The sequence below is a fragment of the Polyodon spathula genome, chromosome 1, assembly GCF_017654505.1.
Source record: "Polyodon spathula isolate WHYD16114869_AA chromosome 1, ASM1765450v1, whole genome shotgun sequence".
In the NCBI taxonomy this organism is placed as follows: domain Eukaryota; kingdom Metazoa; phylum Chordata; class Actinopteri; order Acipenseriformes; family Polyodontidae; genus Polyodon; species Polyodon spathula.
This window is the reverse complement of record NC_054534.1, coordinates 3,253,970-3,273,743: the sequence shown is the minus strand read 5'-3', so window position 1 is coordinate 3,273,743 and position 19,774 is coordinate 3,253,970. Positions and strand designations below refer to the sequence as shown.

Here is a 19,774-nt window from a genome sequence, read left to right as displayed (position 1 = left end):
ACGCAGGTTGATCTCTTTGCCTCGGCAGAGACGACACCCTGCCCCCTGTGGTACTCCCTCCACCAGTTAGGCGGTCCACTCGGCATAGCCCACGAATGGCCCAGAGGGCTGCTGTACACATTCCGCCAATCCTGTTACTCCCAGCCTTTTTCAAAAAAGTCTGGTTAGAGAAGACGTCAGTTCTTCTAGTGGCCCCCAGTAGCCCAGGAGAATCTGGTTCTCGACCCTGTGCCACCTCTTACATGGCCAGACCTGGGAGATCCCGCTTTGCCTGGAGAGGCATTCTTTGGCATCCGGAACTGGGCAGGTTCCAGCTATGGGTCTGGACCCTGAAAGGAACCACTTGTTAGTCCTAGGACTATCAGATGCAGTTGTGGGTACGTTGCAGAAAGCTAGGGCAGAGTCCAATAGGTCGTTGTACACCTACAAGTGGAAGTATTTTCACAATTGGTGTCTGAATAAGAATCATGACCCAATCTCTTGCTCCATACCAGTTATCTTACAGTTTCTGCAAGAACTGCTTGATGCTGGTGCGTCACTTTCCACTTTGAAGGTGTATTTAGTGGCTATTTCTGCGTGCAATGCGCCCGTGAGATTCTGGGATCAATAAACTACTAACAACCAAAACGAGCAAGATGGGCCGAATGGCCTCCTCTCGTTTCTTATGTTCTTAATACCCTTTTTAGGGTCGTCATTCAAAAAATGGGGGCCACGCCAATGGTGTCTGTTTATCTGTCCCTATTTGGAGATATGGCAAAGCAGCATTGAATCAATCAATCAATCCGCAAAACACCACTGGAATCCCTCTCAATAACAAACCTGTGCTAAATGGAAGATGTTCAATTAAATAAAGTTGTAAAATGCAATTAAGTTGTACAGGAATGTCAGTCTCACAAGCAAAACAACAATAACAAAAATACAAGAGGTTGGTTTTCTTTAAAGAACTAGCATCACCAAGCATTAACAGAATCCATGCAAAGTTTAATCACTCTTTAGTATTGAACGCTAAAGAGTGAATATCTATTTATTTGTTTGTCTCATTTTGGAATCAACCTTTCATTTATTCAGATCCAACGACAGAATGACTGGGTGATGAATCCTACTGCACTAAAGTATGCAGTGTTGCTACGCAAATGTAGAGCTTGAAATAATTCCAAGAAATGCGCTGTTTATTCAGGTTTAAGCAGCAATCCTCACTCGGTGGAATAATCACAACACTGTACAGATACTTGCTTTTTATTTGGATTTTCAATTATAACACCAATTCACTTCACTGACTTTGGCCAAACAGCAACTAATTTATAATTAGACTATGGTTTTACAGTGCTGCTTTAACAGTTCTGTTAACTTTTACATTAAATTATCATACATAAACTAGCTGCTAGTTTTTTGTTTTTTTTAAAGAAGTGCATTGTATACTCAGGGATGTGTTCATAAAGGCATGGGTTTTAGCAATGTGATTTTTTTAAAGAAGTGCATTGTATACTCAGGGATGTGTTCATAAAGGCATGGGTTTTAGCGATGTGATTTTTTTTGTTTTTTTTAAAGAAGTGCATTGTATACTCAGGGATGTGTTCATAAAGGCATGGGTTTTAGCGATGTGATTTTTTTGTTTTTTTTAAAGAAGTGCATTGTATACTCAGGGATGTGTTCATAAAGGCATGGGTTTTAGCGATGTGATTTTTTTGTTTTTTTTAAAGAAGTGCATTGTATACTCAGGGATGTGTTCATAAAGGCATGGGTTTTAGCGATGTGATTTTTTTTGTTTTTTTTAAAGAAGTGCATTGTATACTCAGGGATGTGTTCATAAAGGCATGGGTTTTAGCGATGTGATTTTTTTTGTTTTTTTTAAAGAAGTGCATTGTATACTCAGGGATGTGTTCATAAAGGCATGGGTTTTAGCGATGTGATTTTTTTTGTTTTTTTTAAAGAAGTGCATTGTATACTCAGGGATGTGTTCATAAAGGCATGGGTTTTAGCGATGTGATTTTTTTTGTTTTTTTTAAAGAAGTGCATTGTATACTCAGGGATGTGTTCATAAAGGCATGGGTTTTAGCGATGTGATTTTTTTTGTTTTTTTTAAAGAAGTGCATTGTATACTCAGGGATGTGTTCATAAAGGCATGGGTTTTAGCAATGTGATTTTTTTGTTTTTTTTAATCAATTACTTTTTTTTTTTTTTTGCAGAGGACTAAATAATTGTAACTAATGAATACAGACTATAACAATGTCCAACACTTCAGGTTTGTTTTTGCTAACATGCCACATAGAAATTACAACGTAACTTTGTCCAAATGTACATTTTGTGTACGTACACACTACACAGAAATAAAAAAAATGCAGAAACAAGTGCTCCAGAGACACAAAAAGAAACAACAAAAATATAAATATAAAACAAACAAACACAACTGGTGAGATTTACAGCACTTTGGATAAGATGAGCTGTAGAAAACACTGCTGCACATCTCTGGCTGTGAATAACACACCTTTAGTTTAACTTAAAGGTTTCACAGCTTCTGTAGTTATCTGCTCTTTTGCTACCATAGCAGTCATACAAATCCATCATCCTCTCAACAAGGCAGGAAAAAAAGAGCAGCAGCTTCATAAATAGGAAGTCAAAATGTGTGCCTAATTCCAAAGTAAAGCAGTTTCAGCTGCGGGGCGCACTGGGTTTCTTCAGTCACTGTCGTAATCCTCAATCACAATCTCCTCTTCCTTCATGATGGCTTGTGCTGCAGTGGGTTGCGGCTGGCTCCCAGGAAGGTCCCCTCCAGCAGTCTGACTGGAAGGAAGGGAGCCACCATCTGACTGGAGGCCTTCGTCTGGGCCAGGAGCTTGGGACTGCTCTCCTTTAGGTTTTGCATAGGTGGAAACGGCAGGGTCATCTTCATCACCGTCCAGGTCTACTACTGGATCCTTATCTGTCAGAGCTTCAAGCTTCAACCTGGAAAAGGAGAGTGCTCTTCAATATCAATTTACAGGATCTCCCAAAAGTCATGCACTTTTACAGGCTGTCTCACTTTCTGTATGTAATGTGTTTAAGCATTCTGGAACAAACTAACATCATTTTGATGTGCGATGCAGATTTCACATACTAAATTTACATAACATATGATATTACCTTTAATGCCTGACTTGAGACATCCTGAATTCTCGATTACAGTCAGCCCCTGACAGTGAAAGGAGACCACATTTCTTGAGAACTGGTTCCCCCAATTCAGAAATGGAAATGTGTTAAAACCTGGAATGGGTGAAATTGCTATGCAAAAGGAGTCTTATTTCCATCCCTGCCAATCACAGGATGAGAACAGTCTTATACCATTTGTTGTCCTGCATGTTAGCTTTGGAACCAAACTTCATTGTTACTGCTGTAGTTTTATAACCCCCAAAGCTAGACATACCTTCTAGGATATTTCTTCAGAGGAAGCCTGCCAACATCCTGGATAAATGCAATCTGAGCTGATTTTAAAAAAAAAAAAATGTGTGTTTTAATAGCAAATTCTCAAAATGAATATCTTAGAAGTTTGAACTTTAAACTCTTCTGGATTATGTTACATCGAAAGTGTAATATACATCGGTGTTGTTGCATATTTGTCTAGAAGAATGCTCTGTCTACTAGATCTTCTTTTTAAATATAATTTTCACAGCACTATGTAAAAGTGTTTTTTAATAAGAAATGGACAAATACAGAAAGCAATGTGGAGGAAAAGAGAGACATCTGAATGATATTATTCTCTGCCAAATTAAAACTGATCAGACCTGATTAAAAAAACATTGAACAGCACTGAAGTACATTCTACATACCTTGATTCCTCATTGGATTTGTCAGTAGAGCAAGATAGGGCAAGAGCTGAGTCTGAAGGCATGCCGGAGGCATACAGAAACTGATAAACAGAGACTTTGCTACAAGGCAGTTTTCCCGGTACTGTAACAGAAAAAAAAGCAGATTAACACAATATCTGAAAAGGTTATTAATGAGAATTCATACTTTCCAGTTCTGCAGGTCAAAGCCTTTAGTTTTAACTACAGCTCAGGAAGCAACTGCAACTCGATCCGTTTAGCTCTTACTGCTATTCAGCATCAAGCTTTTAGAGGAGCATATGTAGTGAAGAAAATACAAAATAAACATTAGCCGTGCTTTGAAATATGTACAGCCAGTGTATTCTTGTAGTGATCATCAAATGACATTAAAAAGGGTAAATATAAAGCAGTATAACTGTACTGTACCTGTAATACAGTACAGCAGTATTACAAACCAATGTTTTCACATAAAGCAGACGAGACTGGCAGTTACTTTGCGTTCTTTACACATATGAACAGCGTTTGCACCTTTCTGTTTATAAGAAGACATTGTGGTTTGTGTAAAGGCTTAAATCCCACTCCTGTCTGGCTGCTGGCAAAGGCTCTGGCTTTGTTGGAATGGATCATCCCTCTAGCTGCGACCGAGGCGCTGTACTCTCGGAGTGCAGATCGAGACTGGAACAGAAACAATGCATTTTGATTAGCGGAGCCCTTCCCAGGCAAACAACAGGTGCAGCCAGCAATGGGACAGAACACAAGCCTCTGTTCATTCTGGCAATTACTCAGATAATCCTTTTGTTTACAAGCCTGGAGCGGAGCATGGCTGTTTGTGGAAAGTCTGTTAAATTGTTAATGTTACAATAAACAAGTATTCACAAGCATTCGTTGAAAGACTAGAATGGCTACAGTGATAATGTTTGCTTTGGTCTGATATCCAACATGGCTGTTTTACCTCCAACCAAACCAAATTTTAGAAATGAAGAACACCCTCGATAAAAGACCAAACCAGAAATACACTTTTCATAAACGCAAGTCAGCCTGCAAGTAGTTTCTTGTTCATTTTAGAAAAGCAATTGCTGTTTTCGTTTTTCTTTCAGAATGTTGAAGATTTGAAAAGAAAATAGCTTTGAGAATTTAGCTGTCTCTGGCAAGTCCCTATTTAGTATCACTGCCTAAACATTTGATAAAACTCAAAATTTAAACGTACAAATAAAGGACTGACATGTCTCAATTTAGCACTATTTTAAATTGTAAACATCATTTTGAATGATCTGAAAAACAAAAAGTACTTCTTATTTTTGCAAACAAACACATTTCAGGCAGTGTTTTATGAATATTCTAACATTTAGTCCCAATGCTAATTTGATACAATTAAAAAAAGTCATGTCTCTCAATCAGTACTATGGTACAGCAAGGAAGAGCAGCTCTTACACTCCACTCTGCGGTGAGGAAGTCAGCGTCAGAGAGGTATTCACTGGCTCGCACCACATCCTCAATGTTACTGAAGAACTCAAGGTAGTTCTGGTGCAGGTACATGTTGAACAGCTCTCCTGACATGTGGCATTTCTCCGTAACCACCTACACAGGGGTACAGACACTTTAAATGGTACATTTTATGTCTTTTTCTTGTAGACTTTAATCAGGTCTAACTGAATTCTTGGTGGGTTTCTTGTTCACAGCGTGTGCGTAAAATGTGTTTGGGTTTGATGGTGTGATTGGATTGTTTCCATCTGGACATTATTTGTAATTGAATTTCCATACTGTTAGTGAAGCAATCATGTTTCAAGTTAACAGCCTGTATTGCAGGAAAATTGACCTCTCCATAGTAAATGCATTACCATGGCAATTTGCCTGCAGTGGAAAATTGACCCAGTATCCTTGTTTGGTAATCTAACTGTCTGAAGACTGACTGTTCAGTTTTATAAGACTAAAGAGCTGTGTAGGCGATAACCTACTGAAGGTTTTTTTTTTTATAGATCTAAAACAGCCGAACAACCCACCTCTGGGTCCACCAGCAGTGTGTCTCTCTCATGCTCTGACAGATGGTCTGGTAGGTGAGGAAGCTCAGGCTCGGTGCGGGGCTCCCCTGTTGGTGTCATTACATACACGCAAACATGTAGAAATCATCGGTTCACCATGTACACACAGGTTAGGAATGTCAAATCAGCTGGTTCAATGTGCTCTACAAAAACACGCAGGCTAAAACAAATTGTAAGAATGCACTTATGAAGATATTTAGCAAGTTTAAACAGAAACTAGCCCCATGATTATAACAGCTTTTAAAATGTACTACCAACTACTAGGAACTCACTTCCTTCACAAATGAAGGTCTTAAGGGATTTTAAAATATTTGGCTTGGTTGAAACGTAATCAGATATGCAATCATTCATTTATTCAGGATGTATTTGAATTTGTATTGTGTATACTGCATACTGATATTATATAAATTGTACTGTAAACTGATTATGTACGCTGCTTACTGTTATTCATTTTTAATAGGTAACCTATAACTTTAATGTTGTATATATTGTTTTACTCAGATATTCAGTAGAGGGTTATTGCTGTAGTCTAGAGTAGAAGTATTATGGAGATTTATTACAGTTGTCATCAGTGTCTGCCTGGGGACTGTCAATGAAAATAAGTCTACTGGCTACATTGAAAATGCAATGCATCTTGTGTCATGTAAGTGACATTTATGTTATAATTGTATGCGTCCCTGATAAATAAATACAATAAAAAAACAAACAATAACTGTGATACAGATAACTGTTGGGTATGGCTATTTATGCATGTTAGAGTTAAATATTCGTAGAAAGCCAGTATAGTTTTTGTTATCTAGTAGTTTTTATTAGTAGCCAGTAATATTAATATTATTCATAGGGTTGTAAAAGTTGGATGGATTACTGTTCCAAGATCCCCTCTATTTTTGAACAGATACTTACAGTATCATAATACTAATGATTTTTTCTAATAGTAGTTTTTTTGCCAACGTCCACCAGCAATGATTATTTACTGCCAATGACTATTTATTGCTTTCAATCTACCTGGTGATTGATAATGGTTTACAAAATATTAACATGTAAATTGGAGTTCTGTTGCTGTATTTTTTTTTGTATGTTGTGGTACTGTACACAGTACGTGTTTAAGTTACTGGTGTAAAGTATTATTTAATAATAACTATGTCCTGTGCTGCTGTACTAAACTAGTCAGCTTGGATATCCAGACTAACAGCAAACACATCTTATTTAAGATTAGAAACAGACAACTTTACTTACGTTTGAAGTGCAATATTTTTCCCAATGCTCGGAACAGGAAGAGGGAGACGTCCTTTCCACCTATGGCTTGCAGCCCCTCCTGTCTCTCAGAGGTCTTTGACGACTTGTCTTTATTTCTCCCTCGGGTAGATGTTTTACTTGCTTTAGATGAGGCCTTTCCTTTCTTGCTGCTCATTAAGCTGTTTTCCACAGCATAATCTACTATGCACAGAGTAGAATTATTAATAGTTTCATTACAATGAAAGGAACACACAAAAAACACTATATATACACACATTTGAGAGACGCAAACAAAGTCTATACACTGAAGGGCTGGACATAAGAACCCAATTGCACTAGTTTGATCCATATCTGGTTTTACTATGAGTTTAATAAAACACACCTGAGCGTGTTACCTATACACTGAGTCTAAGCATGCACACATTAAAACCTGGCATGGTCGAAACTGCTATGCAATAGGAGTCTTATTTCCACCCCTGTACTGCACTAGGTTAGTTTTATTAAAAGACTGGGCCACAGACGAGAATAGCTATTTTAACGTTAAACAAGTGATACAGCAGCATCTGCAGCCCACCACAAACCCAAGTGATACAGCAGCATCTGCAGCCCACCACAAACCCAAGTGATACAGCAGCATCTGCAGCCCACCACAAACCCAAGTGATACAGCAGCATCTGCAGCCCACCACAAACCCAAGTGATACAGCAGCACCTGCAGCCCACCACAAACCCAAGTGATACAGCAGCACCTGCAGCCCACCACAAACCCAAGTGATACAGCAGCATCTGCAGCCCACCACAAACCCAAGTGATACAGCAGCACCTGCAGCCCACCACAAACCCAAGTGATACAGCAGCACCTGCAGCCCACCACAAACCCAAGTGATACAGCAGCACCTGCAGCCCACCACAAACCCAAGTGATACAGCAGCACCTGCAGCCCACCACAAACCCAAGTGATACAGCAGCACCTGCAGCCCATCACAAACCCAAGTGATACAGCAGCACCTGCAGCCCACCACAAACCCAAGTGATACAGCAGCACCTGCAGCCCACCACAAACCCAAGTGATACAGCAGCACCTGCAGCCCACCACAAACCCAAGTGATACAGCAGCACCTGCAGCCCACCACAAACCCAAGTGATACAGCAGCACCTGCAGCCCACCACAAACCCAAGTGATACAGCAGCACCTGCAGCCCACCACAAACCCAAGTGATACAGCAGCACCTGCAGCCCACCACAAACCCAAGTGATACAGCAGCACCTGCAGCCCACCACAAACCCAAGTGATACAGCAGCATCTGCAGCCCACCACAAACCCAAGTGATACAGCAGCACCTGCAGCCCATACAGCAGCACCTGCAGCCCACCACAAACCCAAGTGATACAGCAGCATCTGCAGCCCACCACAAACCCAAGCACCTGATACAGCAGCATCTGCAGCCCACCACAAACCCAAGTGATACAGCAGCACCTGCAGCCCACCACAAACCCAAGTGATACAGCAGCACCTGCAGCCCACCACAAACCCAAGTGATACAGCAGCACCACAAACCCAAGTGATACAGCAGCAGCCCACCACAAACCCAAGTGATACAGCAGCATCTGCAGCCCACCACAAACCCAAGTGATACAGCAGCATCTGCAGCCCACCACAAACCCAAGTGATACAGCAGCATCTGCAGCCCACCACAAACCCAAGTGATACAGCAGCACCTGCAGCCCATCACAAACCCAAGTGATACAGCAGCATCTGCAGCCCACCACAAACCCAAGTGATACAGCAGCATCGCAGCCCATCACAAACCCAAGTGATTACCTTTTAAAGAAGAAAACTGCAGGCTGTTTATTGCACTTCTGATGTCTCCAGAGCTTCCAGAACACAGCCGATCCAGAGAATCTTTGTCAGGAACCGATACCTTTCCTCCACTCTGAAATCAAAAATAGAAGCTAATAATGGGGTGCTACTTAACCTATAATTGATCTTAATTAGTCATACAACGCAAAAATGTCAAAACACATATGAAAAGCCATTAGCAGATTTTTTCTCAAAAATAACAATGCCCTAAAAGCTCACACAATGAAATGAATAGTTATATCTATGCTCATCTATTTATTCCCCTACACAAGCATATGCATACATGCATATGCATATGTTGCAACAAGCTTCATTTTCTACATAACATTTACTTTGTATAATATGTGTATGTGTTTAAAAACACATTACAATTATTAGTTTGTAAAACCTCTGCTTTGCATAAACTAGTAAGTTGTCTCAATTTTTATAGATCAGTCCTACAACTACTATGATTAATATTATTTGTTAGTGAAAAGGACACAAACCTTACACTGAGTGAAGGTCTGTTTTCTCTTTGGTATACCAATATATTGTTATTTAATCTTAATTATCTCATAATGTTATAACAGTAATCTGATATGTCGTGGTAGAATATATTTTGATGAATGCTGAATTACTGTTTACCACACTTTTAGTTATACTATGTGTTGCATATCAATTTGAATAAAAACACACATATATCAAAATGAAATCATTATTACCATTATTATCATTAGAACCAATTATCATGTTAATACAAATTCAACGCAAATACATACATGCATACGCAGACCCAGCTCACCAGTGGGTGATGTACTTACCCTGCTTGTCTCCTGAGCTGCTATTCGACTTAATACCTTCATCATACTGGTAGGAGCCACAGGGTTAAAACTGAAAAGGAATACAAAGAAACCAAACACACCATTAACTGACAAAGTGAAATAAAAAGGACTCATTCAAGTCCAGAATGCATGTGTATTTGTGTGCACAATGTACACTGCCCTTACCTTATATTACTAATGTTTAGCTCCTCCTGTATGTCTTTTGGAAATAGTAACCATTGGTTGCTGTCTCCACTGAGACTGTCGGAGATGATGAAGATCAGTGGACATCTACCAGTCCGAATGAATCTCCTAATAACCAATACAAACAGTCTTTCTGTTAACATCGCTGCAAGCATTTGCAATTGTGATGGCAATTTTGTTAAAGAGCAACCAAAAATAAATGACAATCAAGAGATGAGAATTAAAAGAGCGCCAAGAAGCAGTGGTAACCAAATGAACATGAAAATATTTACACAACAAAATTGTTTACAACTGGATCAATAAAATCGAGAGTGTGTGCTCCCGCTATATGAGCTTCAGATAACAACCCTGACTGCTATGAAAACCATAAGATAATTTACAAATGAGAATACAAGTAACAGTTCCTGACAATACATCCTGAATATCATGCTAATGTTTCTGCACACCAGAACAAACAGTCCTTCTGATTGCAAATATTTACAAAAGGGAAGGAAATAGTGAAATGATGATTTAAAGTTACTTAGCCCTATAAGTTTATTAACAGATAGTAGGAGATTTTAAATTATATATAAAAATTAAAAAAAAACAGCAGCAAGACTACACACAATATGCAGCTGTCTTAACTTACTTCAATGAGGATTACTTTCTTGTTGGTGTCCTTGGCCTCCCCGAACATCTGCAGTTTGTTATATTTGTTTGCTCTTAATAGAAACTCTTGAAAAACTGCAGACTGTGATTCACTAGTGAAGCTTCTGAAACGTGACTCTTTTGACAGAAAGAAAAACAAGATGGATAAAGCAAAAACTAGATATAGATGGGAAAACGTAGAAGTGCATGCATGCCACAATTGTTTGTTCAGGTCTGTACCACTTACCGGGGTCAAAGACGTTTTTATAATCATCCTTGTTAAATTCGGACAGCGAAGTTGGGTTTGACCACTCCTGAATTTGAACACCCAGCTCTTTTGTTAACACCTGCACTGTGGCGGTCTTTCCACAACCAGAAGGTCCGGTCATCAGCAGAATCGAGCCACCCTTTACAAAGAAACAGCATCAGGGGAGTTACAGGCAATATTGCTTTTTTCGTAGCAATTATTGTATGGTTCAGCATATTATAACAATGTTTTATCACACAAGCAAGGGTGGTGGCTCATTCATCGTGCTACAAGTTTGAGGATCATCACTCAGCTTCCTGCATCTGTTAATGTCCTGTTTGTCAGATTCGTTTTGTTTTTCCGAAAGATTATTATGCCACTGTCAACCCGGTCTATGGCATTTGGAACTACATGAACACAGGTTTCAACAGTATAATATACCTTTTTAGGTTGTCTTTGTTGAATTTCTATTGACAACCAGTTTTCTACTTCTTCAATCTTCTTTTTGTGTACTGCCAGCTCAGCCTGTAAAATATAAAAAGACAATAATTAACAAAACAATAAGCCAGTGGTAGAAAAAAAATTACATGTGTATCGTTTGCACATCCATACTGTAAAAAGTATGTTACATTCTGCTGAAAACTATTTTTCAAGTGTTCCGTGTAGAATTTCCAGGTTTCATTTTTAAACATTTTATAGATCAAGAAAGATTCAGGTGATTCAAGAAAAAATATCAGTCCTGCCGCCCCCGGGATAGAGGAATACAAAGAAGCCCATCACTGCACAGCACAGGGGTGGCTAGTCTGGGTCCTGGAGAGGCGCAGGGTCTTCTGGTTTTAGTTCCACCCAGGTTCTCAATTATTTCATTGTACCAATGATTTTCTTAATTAGTCAACAATAACATGTTTCCTAGGTCTTTGGCCATTGACGATTTAAAGACACCCAGAAAACCTGCAGGACTCTCCAGGACTAGGATTGGCTACCCCTGGCATAGCAGTTTGAACCATTCCAGCTTTTACAATTAGCTTAATCAGGCACAACCGAGTTTGGTACCCTCTGTACACCATGACTAATTAAAGTGCGTAAAAAAAAAACAGCAATAAATACAATTCTATAGAATTTGGGATCTTCTGTCTATCCCTGAATTTTTTCATTCTTCAATGTTACAGCTACTTGGATTAGGTTACCTCATTTAGTATTAAATTAATTGTAGTGATTTCCAACTGAGGGGTGTACTCAATAGATCTAAACAGCAGTGAATTTAAATACCATTAAAACAGAACCCTTCCTGGTATTTAACTTTTTTTTCAGACCGAAATGCTAATACAATATTTAACAGATGAAAGGCTCTCATGAACCGTTAGATATTGGATTTTTTATAACCTTGGTATTCCAAAGGCTGTTTTAAATATTTAAGCACTTAGATCTGCCGTTGTTTAAATCAAATCCTGGCAGATTTATGTTTCCTTCTGTACCCTTGTAAAATCCATGCTTCCCCCCTGCAATGGTCAGTACACGAGAGTAGAATGGATTGGAAATGTATGTATGGTGATGTGTACCTGTGACTCCGGCTTGTATTTATCCACCCAGGGCACATCTTGATCTAGCTCGAGGTATTCCTTGGTAAAGTGACCTGGCTGCTCACAGAATGGTGCTTTTGTCCTCTTCTTTGCCTGAAGTGTTCTGCTGGCGTCTAAAGTGGAAGACCGATCATTTCCCTTTGGTTCTCCAGAGTTAGTCCTCTTTTTTGAAGTGAGTGATTTCAAGCTGGCACCTCCAAATAAGTCATCAAATGAAGGCTGTACCCAGTTTGTTAACTAAAGTAAAGACAGATTTGTATCAATTAGCTTTACCAGTAGTGCTACTTCGCACTTATCTACTGACGCTTTATAAAAGTTTGTAAACTAGAATACTTATTTTGAAAACAAACTATTGTACTGTTTAAACATAAGTGAAACCATAAGCTGAATACAAACAGTAAATTTTAAATTTACAATAATTTAACAGACCACAGAACTACTGTATCCCTAGTAACGAACTACTGTAATGCATGCTGGAGATTAACTTTTTTCCTTTCTTTTATATATGTGCCATGTGACTTTTTTTACAACAATTCCCTGTGATTTCACTGTAAACAACTCATAAACTTATTATACCACTAACAACAACTAACAATCCAGCGGTACAAAAGTTTGATACACAGCGAGGGTCGTTATCCCTAAAACAGTTACAATAGCTGTGTCAAGAGAAAGGTTTTTTGTTGGGTTTTTTTTGTTTTTGTTTTTTTTAATTTCCAATATCACCTTGCATAATTTTAATTCAGCAACTCACCTTACCAGAAGCTACCTGTCTGCTGAGAGAACTTTTGGACATTATCAGCTTTGTTGAGTCCCATCAGCAATACACGTTCTCAGCAAACCAAATACAAGCTGAAGTTTTACTGTGAAAAACACAGAGAGAGAGAACTGAAAACAGAGACAACCTCTGAACAATGTCACAGTCTGATATTTCAATTCATAGCACATCTGTCCCTCGACTGCGTTGTTCATATCCCTCTTGTCAAGAGGTGGACTGACCTTGACATCGCTCAAAAAGATCTGTTGTTGAGATCCCAAACATTTGCAAATCTGATCATTACAAAGATAGAGTTAAGTTATCTATTAAATACATTTCTAAACAAATGCACACATAAAATCTGCACCACCGTGATGCGAGGAAAACCAAAATGACAAATGATAACGTTTAGGAAAAAAATATATATACTTTGCTATATATAAAATGAGAGACTACTGTATAAAAAAGCAGTATGTACATACAGTATGCATTAGAATCTCACAAGACCGTACTGAGATAGTAAAGCAAATGTGTTTCTGCGTTATTTACACACGCTATCGTTAGCCTGATTTCTGTAGAACACTACTCTAGATACAACAACATTAACAATTGCACATTTACAACCTCGCCCTGTGAACAAAAACAAGAAACAGATACGTAAACAATCCATGTCACAATCTGACAGCGGGTTGATCAAACATCAGACATAAGAATATTTATTTATTTATTCTGTTTTGTTTTACTTACCGGCGACATCTACCGGCAAGTTATTAAGGAGTACAAATGAATGTGTTTAACTCTTCGGTTTCATTTTTTCTTTTTAAATAAAGCTTTATACATATATACATTGGAACTGGGTTTATCAACCGTTAAATATGTTTTGTGAAAACAGCTAAATTTGTTTTGTGAAAACAGCCGGTTTTAATGTTGTGAAAGTTGTAGATATGACACTACATTGTCACTACTTACATGTCGCGTCCACCACAGCTTACTACATATTTGGGGCGTTATTCCTTCAACCAGAAATTGTTATTGACGTTCGAAAAGTCGTGTTATTTCTGTTTTTATAAAAAGCTGTAACGACAACAACACCCAAGTTTAAAAAATAAAAATGATCTTTCCCTTTAACGCCGAGGACCTCTGTGAAAGGAGGACAACTAGTGATGAAGTCATCATGGGACACACATCACTGCCTGTACAAAACTAGTGCAACTGTACAGATTAATATAGAGAGGCGTATTTAGATTGTATTTTTGGTGTCTCAAGATCGGCATGATTGATATTTGACTCAAATCTTTTTTTTTTTTTCCCTCGTTGAAGCGAGCAGTTGACGTGCACGGCGTGTTGAAGCCCCTGCGCGCTGCACTTCGTGTTCACGTGTGGCTCCAATGAAGATGTTAAAGAGACCGAATATACTTTTAACCGGTGAGTGATGCTGCCAGTGTGCAGAGAGTGAATGCAAGCACAGTACCTGATTAGTAAATATCCGGCTGTAGAAAAACTGAACTTCTCTTACTTCCAGCATTCGGTAATGAACTGAGAACGCGGCAGCAGTGTGGCTTGCGTGCATTTTTATTTATTTATTTATTTATTTATTTATTTATACAACGTGACTCGATAGATTCTGAAGTTCTTCACTTTTCTGTCTTCAAAATATGTGCAGAATGATTTACTATTAATGTTTCCGTATCACCTAATTTAACCGCATTGGGCGCACATAATCCAGACCGAGCTCTCGCTGAGTACGTAGTTCTGTCGGATTTCGAATAAGCATTACAACACGAAAGAAGTGTTGATACCACAGACATGCTTGTTGTGGACCTCAAATGCAGTATTAGGTGTTTTGTTGATTATAGTGTTTATTGATCCATTTCCTTTTTACAGTGGACAACACATTGCTGTATAAAGAGGATAGAAACGTATACATTGCTGTGTCCTGCATGCTATATTGTGTACAATAACTTGCTTTTATTTCCCAAAGGGATACCTAGTGGGGTGGCAATCCAGTTGGATGACTGATCATTTATAAACCAGATATTAGGGATGTTAACCAGAGTGTAATGGTGACCAAAGAGATGGTGTCTGGTGCTTGACCCCATGAACTCCCTTCCATTATACCCTGGCCAGGACATTTCAATGGGGTGATAATAAGCAGAGTGGTAATATACGCGTGTGACTGTATCTGAAACTCACAAAGTTTGTGTTACTGTTAATATTAGCACTAGTTTTACACCAAAAAACCTAAACAAAACCCCTAAACTACTACTGTGGATGGATGTGAGCATTTGTATTTGAAGCCCGCTGAGGAGTGACACACGTGTTGAGGGCAGTAAGCTTGCGTTCTGCATTGCTAAAATGAAAACTTCCAGTGAGGAATATAAACAGAGTGGCCTGCCCTCTTTGTGGTGCTGTGCACAGCAAGGCCATTCAACTGAAGTAGGCCGGTGATCTGACAGAGTGTAACCTTGGGTTAACACAGTAACCATATTGACATTTCTGTGGTTTCCAGGTACCCCCGGTGTGGGGAAAACCACACTGGGTAAAGAGCTGGCACAGAGAACGGGACTGACATACATAAACGTGGGGGACCTGGCACAGGAAAGTGAGTAACCAGTACGCACATTAATTTACACTATGGGGGGCATGGATTACACAGCTGTTTTGAACGGACACAGTGCCTCTCCATCACATGGGGTTTCTGCCTCATCACCCATAAAGGGAATACACTCGTCCTTAGAAACGTGCCAAGTCTGTAATGTGCTCCTGTTTTTAAAAAGGAGAAAACACTTCATTTTACAAAACTAGATTACATGTTTTAAATAAAGGTCTTTGAAACAACTTACAAATATGCTTGATAACTTTTTATTTAAACTGCTTCAGTGAGATTCTAAACAGTATTTTGTTTACACGTGAGGTGTAGTACAGGTCTATATTCAGTAGTATTGATAGAAGCGTAACACAAACTACATTGATAAAAGACTTCTTGTCAGATTGTTTGTCTGATTTATATATTTTAATTGGCAAGTTTGTTTCAAGGAGCATGATTAAACATGCATGTGTTTGAGTAAATCTGCTGCTTTTACTTGAACTGCTCGGCTCTTATAAACAGAAACCGAGCCGTGTTTATTCACTCAGTAAAGACCAGTCTATGGTTATACATGTGCCCCCTGAATGCAGACTGTTATTCTTATGTGTGTATATGTTTGTCTAGGTGAGTTGTATGATGGATTTGACGAAGAGTACCAATGCCCTATATTGGATGAAGATAGGGTGAGTATATCATATAAAGACATCATTTCAGAATTCCATTTCTTGAAGTGTTATAATTAAATAATGACATGTCGTCTGTATGAGCTGGTTTGTTTTGGGGAGCTGGAGAATCAGGCTGCTCTTTCTGTTTGTGCTGCACAAGCCGATTATTCAGTTATTCAGATTGAGCTGCCTGCAGAAATCAGGTGCTGATGGTCAAGTGAGGGGCATTGGTGTTTATTGGGCTAATTTACCATTCCAAGTGAAGAAGCAGCTGATTTTCTTAGACTGTGTGGAGAACAGCAATCCACACCAATCCAAGCAGCTGTTTCTTCACTTGTTCACTCTGAATGGTAAATTTAACCCAATAAACACCAATAATCGTCACGTGACTGCCGGCACCTGGTCTCTGCAGAGAGCTCAATAATCATATTTTTATTATATTTGATTTATTTGTATTTATTTTGTACACTGAGGAATGTGTGGTAAACAGGAATAAAGACTGTCATTCATTAAGGCATGAAGAATTAATATGAAAAAGATCAGTGTATTAGATGTGCATGCTACTGTATGTTTTAATGTTTGCTTGATTTGAAACTGTGCTGGTTTCCAGGTAGTTGATGAGCTGGAAGACAAGATGGGCGAGGGGGGCATGATTGTCGATTACCACGGCTGTGACTTCTTTCCGGAGCGCTGGTTTCACATCGTGTTTGTGCTCCGCACTGAAAACTCAGCCCTTTACAACAGGCTAGAGAGCAGGTGAGCACAACCCAGGGCTGTTGACTTGAAGCGTTTGTGTACACACTCTCTGCATTACTATGTAGACGTATTGCTCTCTATTAATAAACGTCATTCAAGAAATTACTTGTCCATGTGGGCACTTGCTGTACATTCTGTTACAAAACATTTTCAGAATGAATCTTGCCCAATATGGTCAGCTGATTTTAGCAACCAGTGCCCTCTGCTGGTCAGTAACCTAAACTGCAGCTTTGTCTGATTTTTTTTTGTTTTTTATACTGATGTCTTTTTTTTATGCAGCTGAGCTGCAATCATCAAACTATACACAAGACGTTTGTTAGTGACTTTCATTAAAAAGTAGGTTTAGGGATCCTCATTCAAAATATGCTTGCACTGATCATCTGTTAAATAACTGTGTGTGTGCACGTTTTGTTTTTTTATTTAAGGGGCTACAAAGGGAAGAAGCTTCAGGACAATATCCAGTGTGAGATTTTCCAGACCATTTACGAAGAGGCCATGGAGTCCTACAAAGAGGAGATCGTGCACCAGTTGCCTAGCAACAACCCGGAGGACCTGGAGAGGAACATGGAGCAGATTCTGCAGTGGATAGAGCAGTGGATGAAGGATAACAACTGAACTGGAGCTGCTGTCCCAGAGAGGCCTTGGCGTCGCACCGTCACCCAACGGCGCACCCTTGTCTTGCGTTGCAGGAGGTGCTGTCATCTGTTTCACAGACCCTGATTAGCAGTAATGCTGAAGCTCTTCAGGGCCTGTGAAGCCTGCCATTGTCGTTCTGTTAATATAGCAAGCACACTACACAAAATATTATCTTGAAAGCTTACCCCAGGGTCACACTTGATTTTAAGGGTTTATTTACTGTTAACAACAACCTTGATACAAGGTTCATGAATGTTTAGTAACCTATTTCTAAAGTAATTGAAAGTAGTTAGAAAGTCCGGTATGTCATTGGAATTGGGTTCAGTTGGTTGAAAACAGTTTGAGAGACAGGAGAGAGCGGGTTTTGTATTATTACAGACTTTAAAGACTCAGGAAGTCTTTTACTCAGTGTGTGCTTCTCTTAGTGTTTCTAAATGTACCATTATTGAGTCTTTTATACTTTTAGAAGCAACTAAAAAAAACTTTAATGACAAACATTTACAGTTATGGAAGATTTAGGAAACTTGTTGTTCATGTAAAACAGTGCCTCTAAAAGGTGTGACATGCCCAAACAGTCACTTTAAACTTGGATTCATATCTATCCCTTTTGGGGCAAGAATTATCTTGGGGTTTTATTTTGGTTTGATTTAGTTTTTTTTGCATTTAAAAAAATATATATTTTATAGTATTTAAAACCAAATTATTTTGACTTTTTTTATATATCAAGATAATATTTTGTGCATGTTGTGTTACTTTAATGTAAACCACTATCTTTGCATTAGACTCTTATTCAAATATAGACTGCATCTTGTATAATATAAATTATTTCCATGAAATACTAGTTTCAGATAAAAAGAAAAGAAACACATCTACTGCGTACAGATGTGTATGGTTCGACTTCACGCAATTTAATTTGATAATTCCTCAAATTTAACAATGTGTACTGCCTGTGTATTAGAATGCATTGTATTATAAAAATTGTGGGGAACTTTTTTGGAAATGCAGTAAAAAGAAACATGAATGTCAGTGCCTTTTGTGGTTTATTTTTATACAAAACAATGGCCAGCAGAGAAGATAATCTTGGACTACCTACTGTTGCTTTGGAAATTCAGATCGATTGGAGTTTGTGAAACCAGTCCTGTCGTGCAGAAAAAGTACACATAATGGAAAGTGCTGTCGTCTGTCAAGGTGCACAGGTGAATAAACACAGAATGTGCAGGTGGGGCTTTTCTTTGTGATCTTTACCCCACTCAGACCCCCTTGCTAATTACAGTGGAGCACCTTTAGAACACTATAGGGAAGAGACTGTATCTTTCACTTCCACATCATAACAAGAAAACAAACCTAGTGGAATTGCCTAATGGAGCAAAAGGGGAGCCAAGACCATACTGTCTTATAACTGGCTCTGTGGTATAAAAGGGTCTCCTTATAATGAGGAGCAGAGCCTGTATAACAAGAATCTTGGATTCATAGCTATTTTCACTGCCAGCCATCCCAAAACACTATACAAAAGAAACACCTAAAAGATAATGAAAAAATAATAAAAATACAGCAAATCTAATGAATAAAGAAGCCTTTAGTCTAGATTGAAATGCATGTTTGCAGTTGGACAGTAAAGGATCATAGAATCTGAGAGCTCCCTTTGAATGCACAGGTATAGCGAGTAAACCAAGCTCTGTGGAGTGAAGTGAGCTCATGGGTTTAAAGGACCATCATCTCACTGGACCTGACTCACCCATTACTCATTGAATATGTTGCTATCCCTGAATATATCTTTATTGTCTGTTCTTCCAATGCTGGCAAATGATTTTAACTTGCAAGCCCTGGTGTTGTGCTCAGAGGTGTATTGCATGCTGAGGTAGCTCTGATTAACGATTTCCAAACAGGAAATAGGGCAGTTACTTCTGGAACAGCGGACACTACAAGTGGCCCACAGAAATCCACAGAATTCTTGAAAAACAGTAAGTTTACTGCACCATGTTT

At 38.9% G+C, this 19,774-nt stretch overlaps 2 protein-coding genes across 2 annotated transcripts; one reads left to right on the top strand and one right to left on the bottom strand.

Moving 5' to 3' along the window:
• Nucleotides 1-1,085: 1,085 nt before the first annotated feature.
• Nucleotides 1,086-14,308, bottom strand: LOC121312763 (cell cycle checkpoint protein RAD17-like). Its single transcript, XM_041244499.1, has 16 exons — nt 14,117-14,308; nt 13,145-13,253; nt 12,373-12,630; nt 11,255-11,338; nt 10,814-10,973; nt 10,567-10,704; nt 9,922-10,114; nt 9,736-9,805; nt 8,897-9,008; nt 7,076-7,273; nt 5,801-5,886; nt 5,232-5,378; nt 4,329-4,475; nt 3,804-3,924; nt 3,401-3,458; nt 1,086-2,943 (listed from the first exon to the last, which is right to left on the bottom strand). Exons 2-16 carry the CDS (start codon nt 13,184-13,186, stop codon nt 2,676-2,678), a joined length of 2,082 nt encoding a protein of 693 aa, XP_041100433.1. The 5' UTR covers nt 13,187-13,253; nt 14,117-14,308; the 3' UTR covers nt 1,086-2,675.
• A 158-nt stretch (nt 14,309-14,466) lies between these two features.
• On the top strand, nt 14,467-18,812 carry LOC121312752 (adenylate kinase isoenzyme 6-like). The gene is made up of 5 exons (XM_041244485.1): nt 14,467-14,572; nt 15,657-15,749; nt 16,359-16,417; nt 17,010-17,155; nt 17,581-18,812. Exons 1-5 carry the CDS (start codon nt 14,536-14,538, stop codon nt 17,768-17,770), a joined length of 525 nt encoding a protein of 174 aa, XP_041100419.1. The 5' UTR covers nt 14,467-14,535; the 3' UTR covers nt 17,771-18,812.
• Nucleotides 18,813-19,774: the final 962 nt, after the last annotated feature.

Coding starts and splice junctions, on each gene's coding strand:
- LOC121312763 (XM_041244499.1), bottom strand. CDS start 13,186: ATGTCCAAAAGTTCTCTCAGCAGACAGGTAGCTTCTGGTAAG. Junction 11,339..12,372: donor AATACAAGCCGGAGTCACAG/GTACACATCACC, acceptor TATATTTTACAG/GCTGAGCTGGCAGTACACAA. Junction 5,887..7,075: donor AAAAATATTGCACTTCAAAC/GTAAGTAAAGTT, acceptor TGACACCAACAG/GGGAGCCCCGCACCGAGCCT.
- LOC121312752 (XM_041244485.1), top strand. CDS start 14,536: ATGAAGATGTTAAAGAGACCGAATATACTTTTAACCG. Junction 15,750..16,358: donor GGGGGACCTGGCACAGGAAA/GTGAGTAACCAG, acceptor ATGTTTGTCTAG/GTGAGTTGTATGATGGATTT. Junction 17,156..17,580: donor TACAACAGGCTAGAGAGCAG/GTGAGCACAACC, acceptor TTTTTATTTAAG/GGGCTACAAAGGGAAGAAGC.